The sequence below is a fragment of the Bombina bombina genome, chromosome 1 (assembly GCF_027579735.1).
Source record: "Bombina bombina isolate aBomBom1 chromosome 1, aBomBom1.pri, whole genome shotgun sequence".
Lineage (NCBI taxonomy): Eukaryota > Metazoa > Chordata > Amphibia > Anura > Bombinatoridae > Bombina > Bombina bombina.
In genome coordinates, this window is record NC_069499.1 from 1058383987 (window position 1) to 1058398530 (window position 14544).

At 37.9% G+C, this 14544-nt stretch overlaps 1 protein-coding gene across 1 annotated transcript in view; it reads right to left on the bottom strand.

Moving 5' to 3' along the window:
- Positions 1 to 13969, bottom strand: part of STAU1 (staufen double-stranded RNA binding protein 1) — a 197960-nt gene extending 183991 nt beyond the window's left edge. The window contains exons 1-2 of the mRNA XM_053716921.1: positions 13919 to 13969; positions 12156 to 12381 (exon numbers count right to left, since the gene is read on the bottom strand). Of these exons, the coding sequence (XP_053572896.1) occupies positions 12156 to 12381; positions 13919 to 13969 (277 nt within the window). The remainder of the gene's footprint in view (positions 1 to 12155; positions 12382 to 13918) is intronic.
- Positions 13970 to 14544: the final 575 nt, after the last annotated feature.

The following is a 14544-nucleotide window of genomic DNA, read 5'->3' on the forward strand; positions in this document are numbered from 1 at the left end:
GATGCAACGTTTGACGACTGAGATAATCCGCTTTCCAATTATCCATACCTGGGATATGAACCGCAGAGATTAGACAGGAGCTGGATTCCGCCCAAACCAAAATTCGAGATACTTCTTTCATAGCCAGAGGACTGTGAGTCCCTCCTTGATGATTGATGTATGCCACAGTTGTGACATTGTCTATCTGAAAACAAATGAACAACTCTCTCTTCAGAAGAGGCCAAGACTGAAGAGCTCTGAAAATTGCACGGAGTTCCAAAATATTGATCGGAAATCTCACCTCCTGAGATTCCCAAACCCCTTGTGCCGTCAGATACCCCCACACAGCTCCCCAACCTGTAAGACTTGCATCTGTTGAGATTATAGTCCAGGTCGGAAGAACAAAGAAGCCCCCTGAACTAAACGATGGTGATCTGTCCACCATGTCAGAGAGTGTTGTAAAATCGGTTTAAAGATATTAATTGAGATATCTTTGAGTAATCCCTGCACCATTGGTTCAGCATACAGAGCTGAAGAGGTCGCATGTGAAAACGAGCAAAGGAGATCGCATCTGATGCGGCAGTCCTAAGACCCAACATTTCCATGCATAAGGCTACCAAAGGGAATGATTGTGACTGAAGGTTTTGACAAGCTGATATCAATGTTAAACTTCTCTTGTCTGACAAGGACAGAGTCATAGACACTGAATTTATCTAGAAACCTAAAAAGCTAGAAACTGATTGGTAAATTGATCCTCCAACCATGAACTTGAAGAAACAACACAAGTCGATTCGTATGAGATTCTTCGAAAATGAGAAGACTGAGCAAATACCAAGATATCGTCCAAATAAGGAAATACCAAAACCCTATTCTCTGATTACAGAAAGAAGGGCACCGAGAACCTTTGAAAAAAATTCTTGGAACTGAGGCTAAGCCAAACGGTAGAGCCACAAAACTGGTAATGCTTGTCTAAAAAGAGAATCTCAGACACTAAAAGTGATCTGGATGAATCGGAATATGCAGATACACATCCTGTAAATCTATTGTAGACATATAATGCCCTTGCTAAACAAAAGGCAGGATAGTCCTACAGTAACCATCTTGAATGTTGGTATCCTAACATAATGATTCAATAATGATAGATCCGGAACTGGTCTGAAGGAATTGACCTTCTTTGGTACAATGAAGAGATAAAATAAGACCCCAGCCCCTGTTCCAGAACTGGAACTGGCATAAATACTCCAGCCAACTCTAGATCTGAAACACATTTCAGAAATGCTGAGCCTTTGCTGTGTTAACTGGGACACGGGAAAGAAAAGAATCTCTTAGCAGGAGGCCTTAACTTGAAGCCAATTCTGTACCTTTCTGAAACAATGTTTCTGAAACCAGAGATTAAGAACGGAATTGATCCAAATTTCTTTGAAGAAAACGTAATCTGCCCCATACCAGCTGAGCTGGAATAAGGGCCGCACCTTCATAGGTACTTAGGAGCTGGCTATAGGTTTCTATAAGGCTTGGATATATTCCAAACTGGAAATAGTTTCCAAACTGATACCGCTCCTGAGGATGAAGGATCAGGCTTTTGTTCCTTGTGAGGAAAGGAACGAAAATGATTATTTACCCTGGAAAGAAAGGGAAAGCAAAGTTGACTTAGAAGACATGTCAGCATTCCAAGTTTAATCCATAAAGCTATTCTAGCTAAAATAGCTAGAGACATATACCTGACATCAACTCTAATGATATCAAAAGATGGTATCACCAATAAAATTATTAGCATGTTATAGAATAAAAATAATGCTATAAAATTATGAACTGTTACTTGTTGCGCTAAAGCTTCTAACCAAAAAGTTGAAGCTGCAGCAACATCCGCTAAAAATATAGCAGGTCTAAGAAGATTACCTGAACATAAGTAAGCTTTTCTTAGAAAGGAATCAATTTTCCTATCTAAAGGATCCTTAAATGAAGTACTATCTGCCGTAGGAATAGTAGTACATTAGCAGGAGTAGAGACAGCCCCATAACCTTAGGGATTTTTGTCCCAAAAAACTCTAATCTGTCAGATGGCACAGGATATAATTTGCTTAAACGTCTAGAAGGAGTAAATAAATTACCCAAATTATTCCATTCCCTGGAAATTACTTCAGAAATAGCATCAGGGAGATAAAACACTTCTGGAATAACTACAGGAGATTTAAAAACCTTATTTAAACGTTTACATTTAGTATCAAGAGGACCAGAATCCTCTATTTCTAATGCAAATAACACTTCTTTAAGTAAAGAACGAATAAATTCCATCTTGAACAAATACAAAGATTTATCAGCATCAACCTCTGAGACAGAAACCTCAGAACAAGAAGAACCATTATCAGTATCAGAATGATGATGTTCATTTAAAAATTCATCTGAAAAAAAGAGAAGTTTTAAAAGACTTTTATGTATACTAGAAGGAAAAATAACAGACATAGCCTTCTTAATGGATTTAAAAAATAAAATCTCTTATGTTATCAGGAACACTCTGAAAATTAGATGTTGACGGAACAGCAACAGGTAATGTAACAGTACTAAAGGAAATTTTATCTGCATTAATAAGTTTGACATGACATGCAATACAAATAACAGCTGGAGAAACAGATACCAAAAGTTTATAGCAGATACACTTAGCTTGGTAGCTCCAGCATTGTGCAGTGATTTTCCTGAAGTATCTTCTGACTCAGTTGCAACGTGGAACATCTTGCAATATGTAAAAGAAAAAAACAACATATAAAGCAAAATTGATCAAATTCCTTAAATGACAGTTTCAGGAATGGGAAAAAATGCCAAAGAACAAGCTTCTAGCAACCAGAAGCAATAAAAAATGAGACTTAAATAATGTGGAGACAAAAGTGACGCCCATATTTTTTCGCGCCAAATAAGACGCCCACATTATTTGGCGCCTAAATGCTTTTTGGCGCCAAAAATGACGCCACATCCGGAACGCCGACATTTTTGGCGCATGTATGACGCCGGAAACGGAAATAGAATTTTTGCGCCAAAAAAGTCCGCGCCAAGAATGACGCAATAAAATGAAGCATTTTCAGCCCCCGCGAGCCTAACAGCCCACAGGGAAAAAGTCAAATTTTAAGGTAAAAAATGTTAAATTAAAATGCATTATCCCAAATATGAAACTGACTGTCTGAAAAATAAGGAAAGTTGAACATTCTGAGTCAAGGCAAATAAATGTTTGAATACATATATTTAGAACTTTATAAACAAAGTGCCCAACCATAGCTAGGAGTGTCACAGAAAATAAGACTTACTTACCCCAGGACACTCATCTACATATAGCAGATAGCCAAACCAGTACTGAAACGAGAATCAGCAGAGGTAATGGTATATATAAGAGTATATCGTCGATCTGAAAAGGGAGGTAAGAGATGAATCTCTACGACCGATAACAGAGAACCTATGAAATAGACCCCTTAGAAGGAGATCACTGCATTCAAATAGGCAATACTCTCCTCACATCCCTCTGACATTCACTGCACGCTGAGAGGAAAACCGGGCTCCAACTTGCTGCGGAGCGCATATCAACGTAGAATCTAGCACAAACTTACTTCACCACCTCCATCGGAGGCAAAGTTTGTAAAACTGAATTGTGGGTGTGGTGAGGGGTGTATTTATAGGCATTTTAAGGTTTGGGAAACTTTGCCCCTCCTGGTAGGAATGTATATCCCATACGTCACTAGCTCATGGACTCTTGCTAATTACATGAAAGAAAAGGAAAACACAGAAAAGGAAAAAAAAAAAAAAAAAAAAGACTATGGATAATTTCGTTCCCACTTCGGGAAAATAAACAGGACCTCATATATCTCCTATGCCTGTAGGCAACTTCAGTGGGTGGGAGCTTTTCCTTAGACTCTATGGACTATCAGAGATTTCAATAATGATGGAGATACATTGGAAAAGCCAGAAAAAAAAAACACAAGAGGCATATATGTGCAGCCATCAATCAGCAGCTAGCTCCCAGTAGTGCGTTGCTGCTTCTGAGTCTACCTAGGTATTCTTTTCAATAAAGGATAGCAAAAAAACAAGGCAAATTAGATAACCGAAGTAAATTGGAACGTTGTTTAAAAGTGAATGTTCTGAATCACAAAGAAAAATGTTGTGTTTCATATATATTCAGTATACCAAATACTATAGAGCAGGGCTCAACAAAACTGGGCGCCAGAAAGTTACAAAATTAAACCTTGGTTTGAAGCCCCCAAGACACCAATGGGTGCACCCTAATTTACACACCTAAAATTTAGTCTGGTATAGCTGGATGGTGACAAGCCTCAGTGCTGTGCAGATTTGGGGGCCTTTGGTTGGCTATGTACAGGGCAGTTGTACACCTACGTCTCACATTTATCATGGGGAACTTTGTGGCCAACAATGGAGAAGAGGATAAGAATGGGGTATGGAGGAGGAGGCCAAAGAGATACAAAAACGTTGCGCATTACAGCACCAAGCATGTCCAGATCAGGCATGTCAGTTGCTCTTTTTTGATCAGTCTATTCCTCAAAAGCACAATTTTCAAATGTTGTAACTTCATTTACACTTTTCTGTGTATAAACATGTGTGTGCGCAAGGTAATGCACAGAACAATGATCAACACCTTTGTTATTTTAAAAAAAACACACACCACAAAACACTCCCATAGGTAACCAAGGGGTTTAATAATTACATTACTTAATTGCTGTAACATTTAGCGCCTTGATGGCCAGAAAAACAAAATGAGAACTGGTATTTACCACAGGACAATAACTCCTGAGCTTGTACTGTGTCAGTTATATGAGCATAAGCCCACAAACTGCCCCCACATTCAAAAAAGCTCCAGGGCTCGACAAACCTAGGAGCCTGGGAGCCATTGGCTCCTAGAATTCTACCCCTGGCTCCTAAATATTCTGACTCCTAATTTTTAAACAGATTTTTTCAAGCACTGTCCTAAAAGGATAAGGATCTAAACGAGACAGGAGTGCAAAAGAAAGATGATTGTAGCGCGTTATAGGCAAGCAATAGCGCAATAGTTAAATTATACATTTAGCAGCTAGCTCCCATTAGTGGAAAACTATACCACAAATTTCATGGAAGTGAGACTTTGGAGCAGATTTATCAAAGGGCAACTGCCCCTTTTGTTGCAGACTGACAGCCCAGTTGATATAGTTTTGGGGGGTGAAACGTGTGTAGGCACTAGTAGCCACAGTTACCCTAGTCTGGAGCCTGAGGTTGTGACGATATTGTTGAGCAGGCAATTGTGCCGTGAGTGTTACCCCCAAAGAATGGATACACTGCGACTCCACATTTGGCCAAGTACCTCCCACCAGTACTGCTATTGCAACCTGAGCAGCCGTGGCGGAAGTGGCTAAAATGTTGTAGCTGAAACTGTAATAATTTAAATGGGTTTGTAATATAATTTAAGTTATGGCACTGGCATGAGAGGGATTCTGCTAATCTGATCTAGTTTGATAAACTCTGATGATTTGTTATGGTCTGTGAGAGGGTGTCCTGACCAGAGAGGGTCTAAGACAGGGTTGAGGGGCTGTGATAACCAGAGAGGTTCTATTAGTGTGAGAGGACTCTGATGATCAGTGATGAGGTGAGAGGTGTGGTTATTGTAAAGGACTGTGCCATTATGAGGGCAGCTTTAATGGGCTAAGAGGGACAATTGTATCTTCAATAGTGCTGCGATGTATTAATATGTACAATGATAGGCTGATTGTGGCTGGGATGGCCATCTAAAAGAGATTTAATGGCTTGTGATGGACTAAAACAAACTGACAATTCAACAATCTTCCTTGGCCATCCAGTGATGTTTCATTATCACAGCCTTAGACTGTCCTTGGCAAAGCTGGAGAACTCAGAATCACGTGTAAGGTAGGTTTCTGGGCAGAAATAGGCCAAGCAGTCCTTCATTCAAATCATCACCCACTACCATGCTCGGGATTCCGTCAGTCTCTTCGGCTGGTGCAGAGGCTGTGGATTGAGTGACTGGCACTACCTGGCTCTTCCCCCACCACTACTCTAGATGGGATCATCTAAAATAACAGGAACAATTTGCTAAAAGCTCTTACCTGCTTACAGGAAGGCACAGACGGCCTCCTCTCAGCAGGGAAAGAAAGTGAGTCTAACATTATACAACTGCAGCTGAAGCACTATAAAGAAGAACTGTGCTGCTCATCGGCCATGGAAAAAAAAACAGCAAGTGCAACCAAGTGGAAGCAAAAAAAAAGGCTTGTAAAAATAGCTTGTAGTCAAAATGTAGGATCCACATTTACTGGGCCCACAATATGATGAACCTGGGACATTGTCGCTATGCAGAAGGCGGTCTCCTGGTGGCACATTCGCAAGACTACATTCCTTTTAGGAAATGTAGCTTGGAGTGATGATGCTTCCTGTCAGGCTATTTAAAATAAAATGTTGCCTGCTCAGCACCCATGACTTAAAGGGCCAGTAAATACAGTAGATTTGCATAAACAAATTAATGATAACGAGACAATGTAATAGCACTCTGTATAAACTTCAAATGAGTAGCAGATTTTTTTCTGACAAATTTCAAAGTTATGTCTATTGCCAGCAAATTAGAGGAACAAGAAAAAAAAAGGTACTTATAATTAGCACTCGACTCAAAATATAAATGTGTATTATCACTAATAGTGGCTAAAAATAAATTAAACCACCCACACTGATAAAGACACTGCAATCAGGTATAATATCTATACTAATACTAATATATATTTATTTTGCCAAGGATCAAACACACACATAAACATTACCCCATATATCCAAACAATGTAAACATAAAAGTCCAGGTGTTGAAGGAGATGATACAATTACCACTGATCATCAAAGTCAGTAAGAAGATACGTTCCAGATGATGTCCCAGGGATATAGACTCCACAGTAAAAGAAACAAGGCAATTGTAATATTCCAGCCGGATACAATGTCCTTTAGAGCACTGAGGTGAATTCCAAACTGTGGTAAAAAAGGAACTGAACACGCTTAAAAGGGATACTAAACCTAATTTTTTTTCCCCATGATTCGGATAGAGTATGCAATTTTAAGCAACTTTCTAATTTACTCCTATTATCAATTTTTCTTTGTTCTCTTGCTATTTCTATTTTAAAAGCCAGGAACGTAAGCTTAAGACGGCCCATTTTTTTGTTCAGTACCTGGGTAGTGCTTTCTAATTGGTGGCTTAATGTAGCACACCAATTAGCAAGTGCTGAACCAAAAATGGGTCGTCTCAAGCTTATATTCTTGCTTTTTCAAATTAAGATAGCAAGAGAACGAAGAAAATTTGATAGGAGTAAATAAGAAAGTTGCTTAAAAATGCATGTTATCTTAACCATGAAAGAAAAAATAAATGGGTTTAGTATCCCTTTAAGATCGTTGTGCAGAGGGTGTCAATATTAAGACAAACACCTCAAAGGCTATAAACTGACCTTGCCATACCACCGCTAGCTCCGGTTAGTACTCAACAGTGTGAGCTCTTCTCATAACGATGTTGCGGTAGCGGGATAAGCCGCCACAGTCCACAACAGTTGAGAATATATATACTGCACTCTACCCTACAAATACTCTGGGCTGTTAGTCCGGTACTCTGGTGAGGCGGGTTGCAAACAAGCTGTTAGTGCACGTGTAAATTCTGTGTGTATACGTCCTCAATAATATCCTCCTCCCACAACTAGTAGTCAGGACAAGGGGAGATGTGATGAGCCCCCTGTAACATGTGACAGCAATCAGCCAATCACAAATGCATATGTGTATATTGTGTGAATTCTTGCACATGCTCCATAGGAGCTGGTGACTCAAAAAGTGTAAATATAAAAAGACACTGCACATTTTGTTCATGGAAGTAAATTGAAAAGTTGTTTAAAATTGCATTCTCTATCTGAACCATGAAAGTTTAATTTTGACCTGAGTGTCCATTTAACATCCTGGGTGTCAGTAGATATAATTCCCACATCTCTGTTTAACCCTTTGACAGGGTAAATTTGGTTCTGAATGTTAAAAAATGTAAATACTGCGATCATGCACGCAATCCCGAGATTTTAATGATGGATCGGGTCAAGGGGGCGTCCCTATGATGCTAGGCACACCCTCTAGACCGCGATCGCATCCTTGAAGTGCCATTGGCTTCAGAAAAGCCAAACGGCTAAGACGTTCTATTACGTCCTAACAGCGCTAAAGCCAGGTGCGGTTAGGATGAAATAGAACTCCATAACTGCGGTAAAAGGTTAATATATTGCGGTTTTTGTTACGATTGCCGACATGGTGCAAATTTGATTGATCTATCAGATCTACACAACAACTTCTAACTTATTTTAAGTACTGCTTCCTAAAACCTCTCCACTCCCTCAGAGGTTGCAGATTAAAATCACCTGAGACTGAACTGAAATTAGTTGCTCGAGCGTGGATACAGTTTCATTACCTGTCAACCTTGTCTATCCCGAGAACCTTGTCCATTACGGATCATTTATTTAAAATAAGAAAGATTTGTTATACCTACTCCAATTTTATTGGACTATTGGCATTTTGCACTGCGAGTTAGTATTTTACTGTGCAGATTGTTTTCTATTCAGCTAACTATGGGTATTTACGATTTAATTTGTTTTTATTTTGTCTAGGATTTGATACATCATTGATACAATACATTTGGATAAAAGGGCAACCTTGGTCATACTTTGTATAGTATGTAATATAAACAGACCCATCTTTTTTTTATTGTGCTTAGTGTACACTTTTAGCATATTTTCCTGGAACTTTTAAAAAACTGGGATCTCAAATTCTGAAAAAGCTTAAAGTGAAGGTCAATTTAGATGAATCTGTGCCCGGTTTTTAATAATACTATTAAAAACAAGGGTACTTTAATTCATCAAAATTGACATTTCACTCATTTTATTCAAAAACTTTAATCATGACAGCCACTCCAGCGATTCCTCCGGCCTTCGGAAGCCTCTTAATACGTCAGAAATGACGAATCCGGCTTCCTCCAATCACGGCTTTCCCCCCGGGGGGGAATCGTGGCCTGAGGCAAGGCCATGATTGGAGGAAGCCAGATACGTCATTTTGGACCCGCGAAAAGGGCTTGCGACGGGCGGAGGAAGCAGTGAAATGTCAATTTTGATGAATAAAAGTGCCCTTGTTTTTAATAGTATTATTAAAAAATCAGGCACCGATTCATCTAAATTGACCTTCACTTTAAGCTTTTTCAGAATTTGAGATTTCCTACTTAAAAAGGACAGTAAAACGCACTGTAATTACAAAATATTTTTGTTGTCTTGCTACGGACTAAAATATCAGCAATATCTTAACATTTTTAAAATACATTAAAGTAATGGCAAACTTTCCCCTTTGTATAATCAGATCAGGGAATGGAAACGATATTTTATATGTTTTTTAATTCATACGTTTTAACTTACTTTTTAATGTAGCCGTGCCATTCTAATACCCAGCGCTACAGCCACCCCCTTCAAAAGTAATTTTTTTGTGAGCTAAAGGTTTGAACAGTTCTCCAATAGGTAGGTGCTCTAGCCGTACGCCACTTTTATTGTAGTTAGAGCGTTCTGACTGGAGAACAGTTCAAACCGTTACAGTGCATCTTTATTAAAAGTGATCAATTAAACGCAATGAAAAGTATTGTTTTTAAAACATGTCAACTTTACCATATTTTTAACATCTTTTTTCGAGAAATTGTTTTTTTAACAGACAATCTCAAAATACGAGTTGCCTCATTTGGAGGAGCCAATCTGGGCTTCAGTCTGCAGCTGACAAGTCTAGCCACAGTCATTATGTTAGTATATAGTACAGTGCTTTAAAAAAAAAAAAAAGTTATCTCCTAAAGCCAATTAAGGAAAGATATGAAGCAGGGTTAGCAATGAGAATTCAGCAGCATGCTTTTTCAGTTATGAGAACGAGAAAATCCACAAGTTGCAGCAAAATAAATAATTTAAGTATACCGCAAAATTTTTCTTCACGTATAACTAAACATTTTGTTTAAAAATCGCAATGTTTACTTTCGCTAAGTGTAAGCACAAATAATTCTCATTACACATCTATCCCAGACATTTTTCTGTTCCAATACAGTCTGTTCTTATCCCCTAAAGGAAGTTTATGGCATGTATCCACAGTCCTTTTGGTAAAGAACTGGTTGCACATGAACTTGCTATCCCACCCCGTGTTCAAGTATTGCCATTTTTGTGATGTTAAATTTGTTTTTAAAATGTTTAGAACGTGTAATTGAAGGGGCAGTAAACCTAGCAAATAATGTTATATAATGCTGCACATAGTTCAGAATTATATAACATTAGCTTAGCGTCAGCTCTGTAAAGCAAAGGGTTAAATAGATATTTTACAACGAAAACAGAACACCGCTCCTGGCTCTACTAAGCGGGTATGTTTTCTTCTAAGTGCATCGCGGGCACGCTGTCTAGTCACAGCGTGCCCGATCACGCTAATAAACTCAATGTAGCTCACTCCCACTTTGGTTGCGAGCTACTTTAAGTTTAATAGCGCAATCGGGCAGGCTGTGATTAGACAGAGTGCCGCAATGCGCTTAGGAAAAGAAAACAGACCCGCTGAGTAAAACTAGGAGCGGCGTTCTGTTTTCGTTGTAAAATATCTGACCCTTTGCTTTACAAAGCTGGCTCTAAGCTAATGTTGTAAAATTCTGCACTATGTGCAGAATTATATAACATTTTCTAGGTTTACTGCCCCTTTAAAAAGGAGTTTATTGTAACTTTAAACACACTTTTTAAGATGTAATCTGTAAGTTACATCAAACAGGTAAAAGTAACCTCTCATTATTCCACCAAATAGTAACGTCCATTCGCCTGATACCAGTGATACTTTTGGAATATATATATATATATATATATATATATATATATATATATATATATTTCATAGGGGATTTGCACTCTCACCTCTTAAGATACAAGCCAGGGTGTCAGGAACAGCAATATCCAAATCCAAGTAATAGATCTGCACTCGCTGGACTTTCAAAAAACAATAGCTTATTGTGTACAGTGACGTTTAGGGGAGCCAACTGTCTGATGGGGACAGTTGGCTCCCCAAAACGTCACTGTACACAAACTATTGTTTTTTGAAAGTCGAGTGCGGATCGATTACTTGGAGATATATATATATATATATATATATATATATATATAGAGATAGATAGATATATATATATATATATATATATATACACACACATATACACATATACACACACATACATACATATACACAAACACTATTGCAGTAAAAATAAGTAACAACATTTTTTAGTTGCTTAACTATGCATTTATGGATTTTACTACTTCCTACAAATCAGTAATTTGATTAAAACATTACCCCTTATGCTAAGTTATACCATCTGTTTTATTTCTATTGTTCTTTACACAATACCATATAGAGAATGAACAATTAATAGAACATATATGCATCCAGAATTGGGTGTTAATGTGTTCTGCACAGCTTTTATCATGCTGTGATCATATAGAAATGTATGTGTGTGTATATATATATATATATATATATATACACACACACACACAATTTTAAACAACTTTCTAGTTTACTTTTATTATCACATTTGTTTCATTATTTTGGTATCATTTGTTGGAGCAGCAATGCACTACTGGTTTGTAACTGAACACATGGGTGAGAATGCCAATATATATATATATATATATATATATATATATATATATATATATATATATATATATATATATATATATATATATACATATACACACATACATACATACATACATACACACTAATATGTGTATGAAGCAACCAATCAGCAACTTGAATCTAGGTTCTTTGCTGCTCCTGAGCTTTCCTAGATAAACCTTTCAGCAAAGGATAACAAGAGAAGGAAGCAAATTAAATAATAGAATCAAATTGGAACCATGTAAGAAATTGGGTTTAATGTCCCTTTAAGACCTTCGTATGAATTAATGGAGGTCTATGCCGCTTTAAACACACAAAAGAAAACTGCCTTGCACACAATCAGTAAGGGGCTGCGGCCTAGGCCGCCGCAAGCATCTCTTTATATAGCCACAAGATATGTCTTGACATCTTCTCACTGCAGCAGGTCGGCTCCCCTCCCCGAAACCTCCCTCCTTAGCAGCAAAGGCCGCTCACCTGCTCTCTCAATCACCGCCCCGGTGTGTTCTGACCCTGGGGTGGTTCTAACGTGTAGGGAAAAGATGGCAGCAGCCAGTCTGGTGTCTTTAGTCCATGTAAAGGGCAGATGTCGGCACCGGGTAGACCGGAGGGGAGAAGGAGAAGGGAGAAAGACACGAACACGGCAAACACTAAAGAGAATGAAGAGCCGGAGCTTCCGGAAGTGACGTAACCACAGATGAGCCTAGGGAGGAAAAATAGGGTGGGATTTCTTTTGAGTAGTGTCTAGTTCCTATTTTGCTAATGGACCTGTGTTAATACTCACGTGACTGCGGTGGTCATGGGGTACATGGAATTAGACTAAGGCAGGAGATTCAGACTGTCAGAAATATTAACTTAATATTTTACTTCTAGAGCTGAGCTCTGCTCTTATATCAAGGGCCAAGAGGATGAAGCAGAACTGAATGTGAGAGAAACTTTAACTTATATTTCTCTTTTGAGGGAATAACTTACTTGGGACGCAAATAAATCTTTGAATTAATAGAATAAACATTGAGACAGCGAAAGAAAATAAACCCAACAATTTAGGCATATGAAACCCCAAAATTTAATTTCATGATCCAGATAGATCTTATAATTTTAAACAATTTACTATTAGCACATTTGCAGGCAGCATGGTGAGACAATAACAAGAGTTGTAAATATGCAGCCACCAGTCAGCAGCAAGCTCCCAGTAGTACTAGTGCATTGTTTTTCCTGGGCCCAGCCTATACAGGTATTCTTTCCAACAATGGATACCAAAATAACAAATTAAACTACTTAATAGTACTTTGGAAAGTTGCATGTTCTATCTGAACCATGAAAGTTTATTTTTGACTTTACTGTTCTAAACTTAGTCTATTTTTTAAGAAAATGTTGGCACTATAGATATACAATAGAAAGAAAACCCAAGTAGAATTACATTTCTAGGTTACCTATTTATAGACAGAATTTGTCAAATCTTGCATATGTGTGTGGGAGTTTAAGTGAAAAGTAATTATTGACAGCATTCAAGTGGATTTTTTATCAGTTTGATTGTTGCATAAATGTGTATTACTTCATACTCTGTCCATAAATTTGATCACTACTGTTTAAAGGGACTATACAGTCAAAATTAAACTTTCATTATTTAGATAGAGTACATAATAATAAACAAGTTTCCAATGTACTTCTATTATCTTTAATATTATCTATTATTATTTGCTTCAATCTTTTGGTATCCTTTGTTAAAAAGAATACTGACATGGGTTCAAGAGCAGCAATACACTACTGGATCTAGCTACTGATTGGTGGCTGCACATGTCATTGGCTCACCCTATGTGTTCAGCTAGCTCCCAGTAGTGCATTACTGCTTATTCAGCAAAGGATACCCAAAGGCAAAAAAGGAACTGATGGTAAGATTGGTCTTTGCTCTGGGACTGGCAGAAGGAAAGGGGTCAAGCGCTGTTTTGTATATGGGCCCCTTCTCTCTTTCAACTCATGACTCTCTATTCCCACTATGTATTTCTTTTTGTATCTCTGGTTTCTGGTCTCCCCCTGTGTAAAATTATTTAACGGACCTCAAGGGACCGATGAAACTCCTTAGATAATCTTTCCAGCCCAGAGACTTTGGCTCTATTTCTCCTCCATAAATACCTCACAAATGTCTCTTTCTAGCTATCCCTCTTCTCCTGTTTACTTTTTTCCTCTATCCCCAGTGTGTGGATCTCTCTTATGTGTTTGCCTTACATTACTATACGTACCTTTCTCTTTCCCAAGCCCATGTGCCTTTCTTTGTGTGTCTCTATAACCATGTGTCTACCTCAACCCCACATATAAATGTGTATGTGGTTTGCAAAAGTTACTAATACATACAAATCAAAATATACATTCTAACATTCAGCAGGTAAAACATTGCATTTAATCCAGTTTGTTTTTTTCAATATCACCAGTAGTGTCTGCTCAAAGAAAAATAAATGATAGGGTACTATTTCCCATTTTTTTTAATGTGAATTCCATGATCAACCAAATAACTTCACATCAAGGAAAGCTGAATTTATCTCAAATATGTAAGCACACCTGTTTAACACTGTCAGCTAACAGGAAGACCCAGTGAATACTGGAACTCCAAGACATATTTGTATTAATAAAGAGGTACTTCAAATATTAAAAAAATAACTGTGCTTTAAAATTACTCAGGGATATATAACATATGGTCTATTGAAGACTGTTTATGCTACTAATGGCAGCAAATGCGTCTTTCTGTTAATCATGTGTCAATATCTCTCAACCTCTATCCTCCTTTTGCTTGGTCTGTATTCCCAGTGTGTTTATCTCACTCACTCCTTTTTGTATGTATAAGGTTGCCAAACCTTCCTTATTTATAATA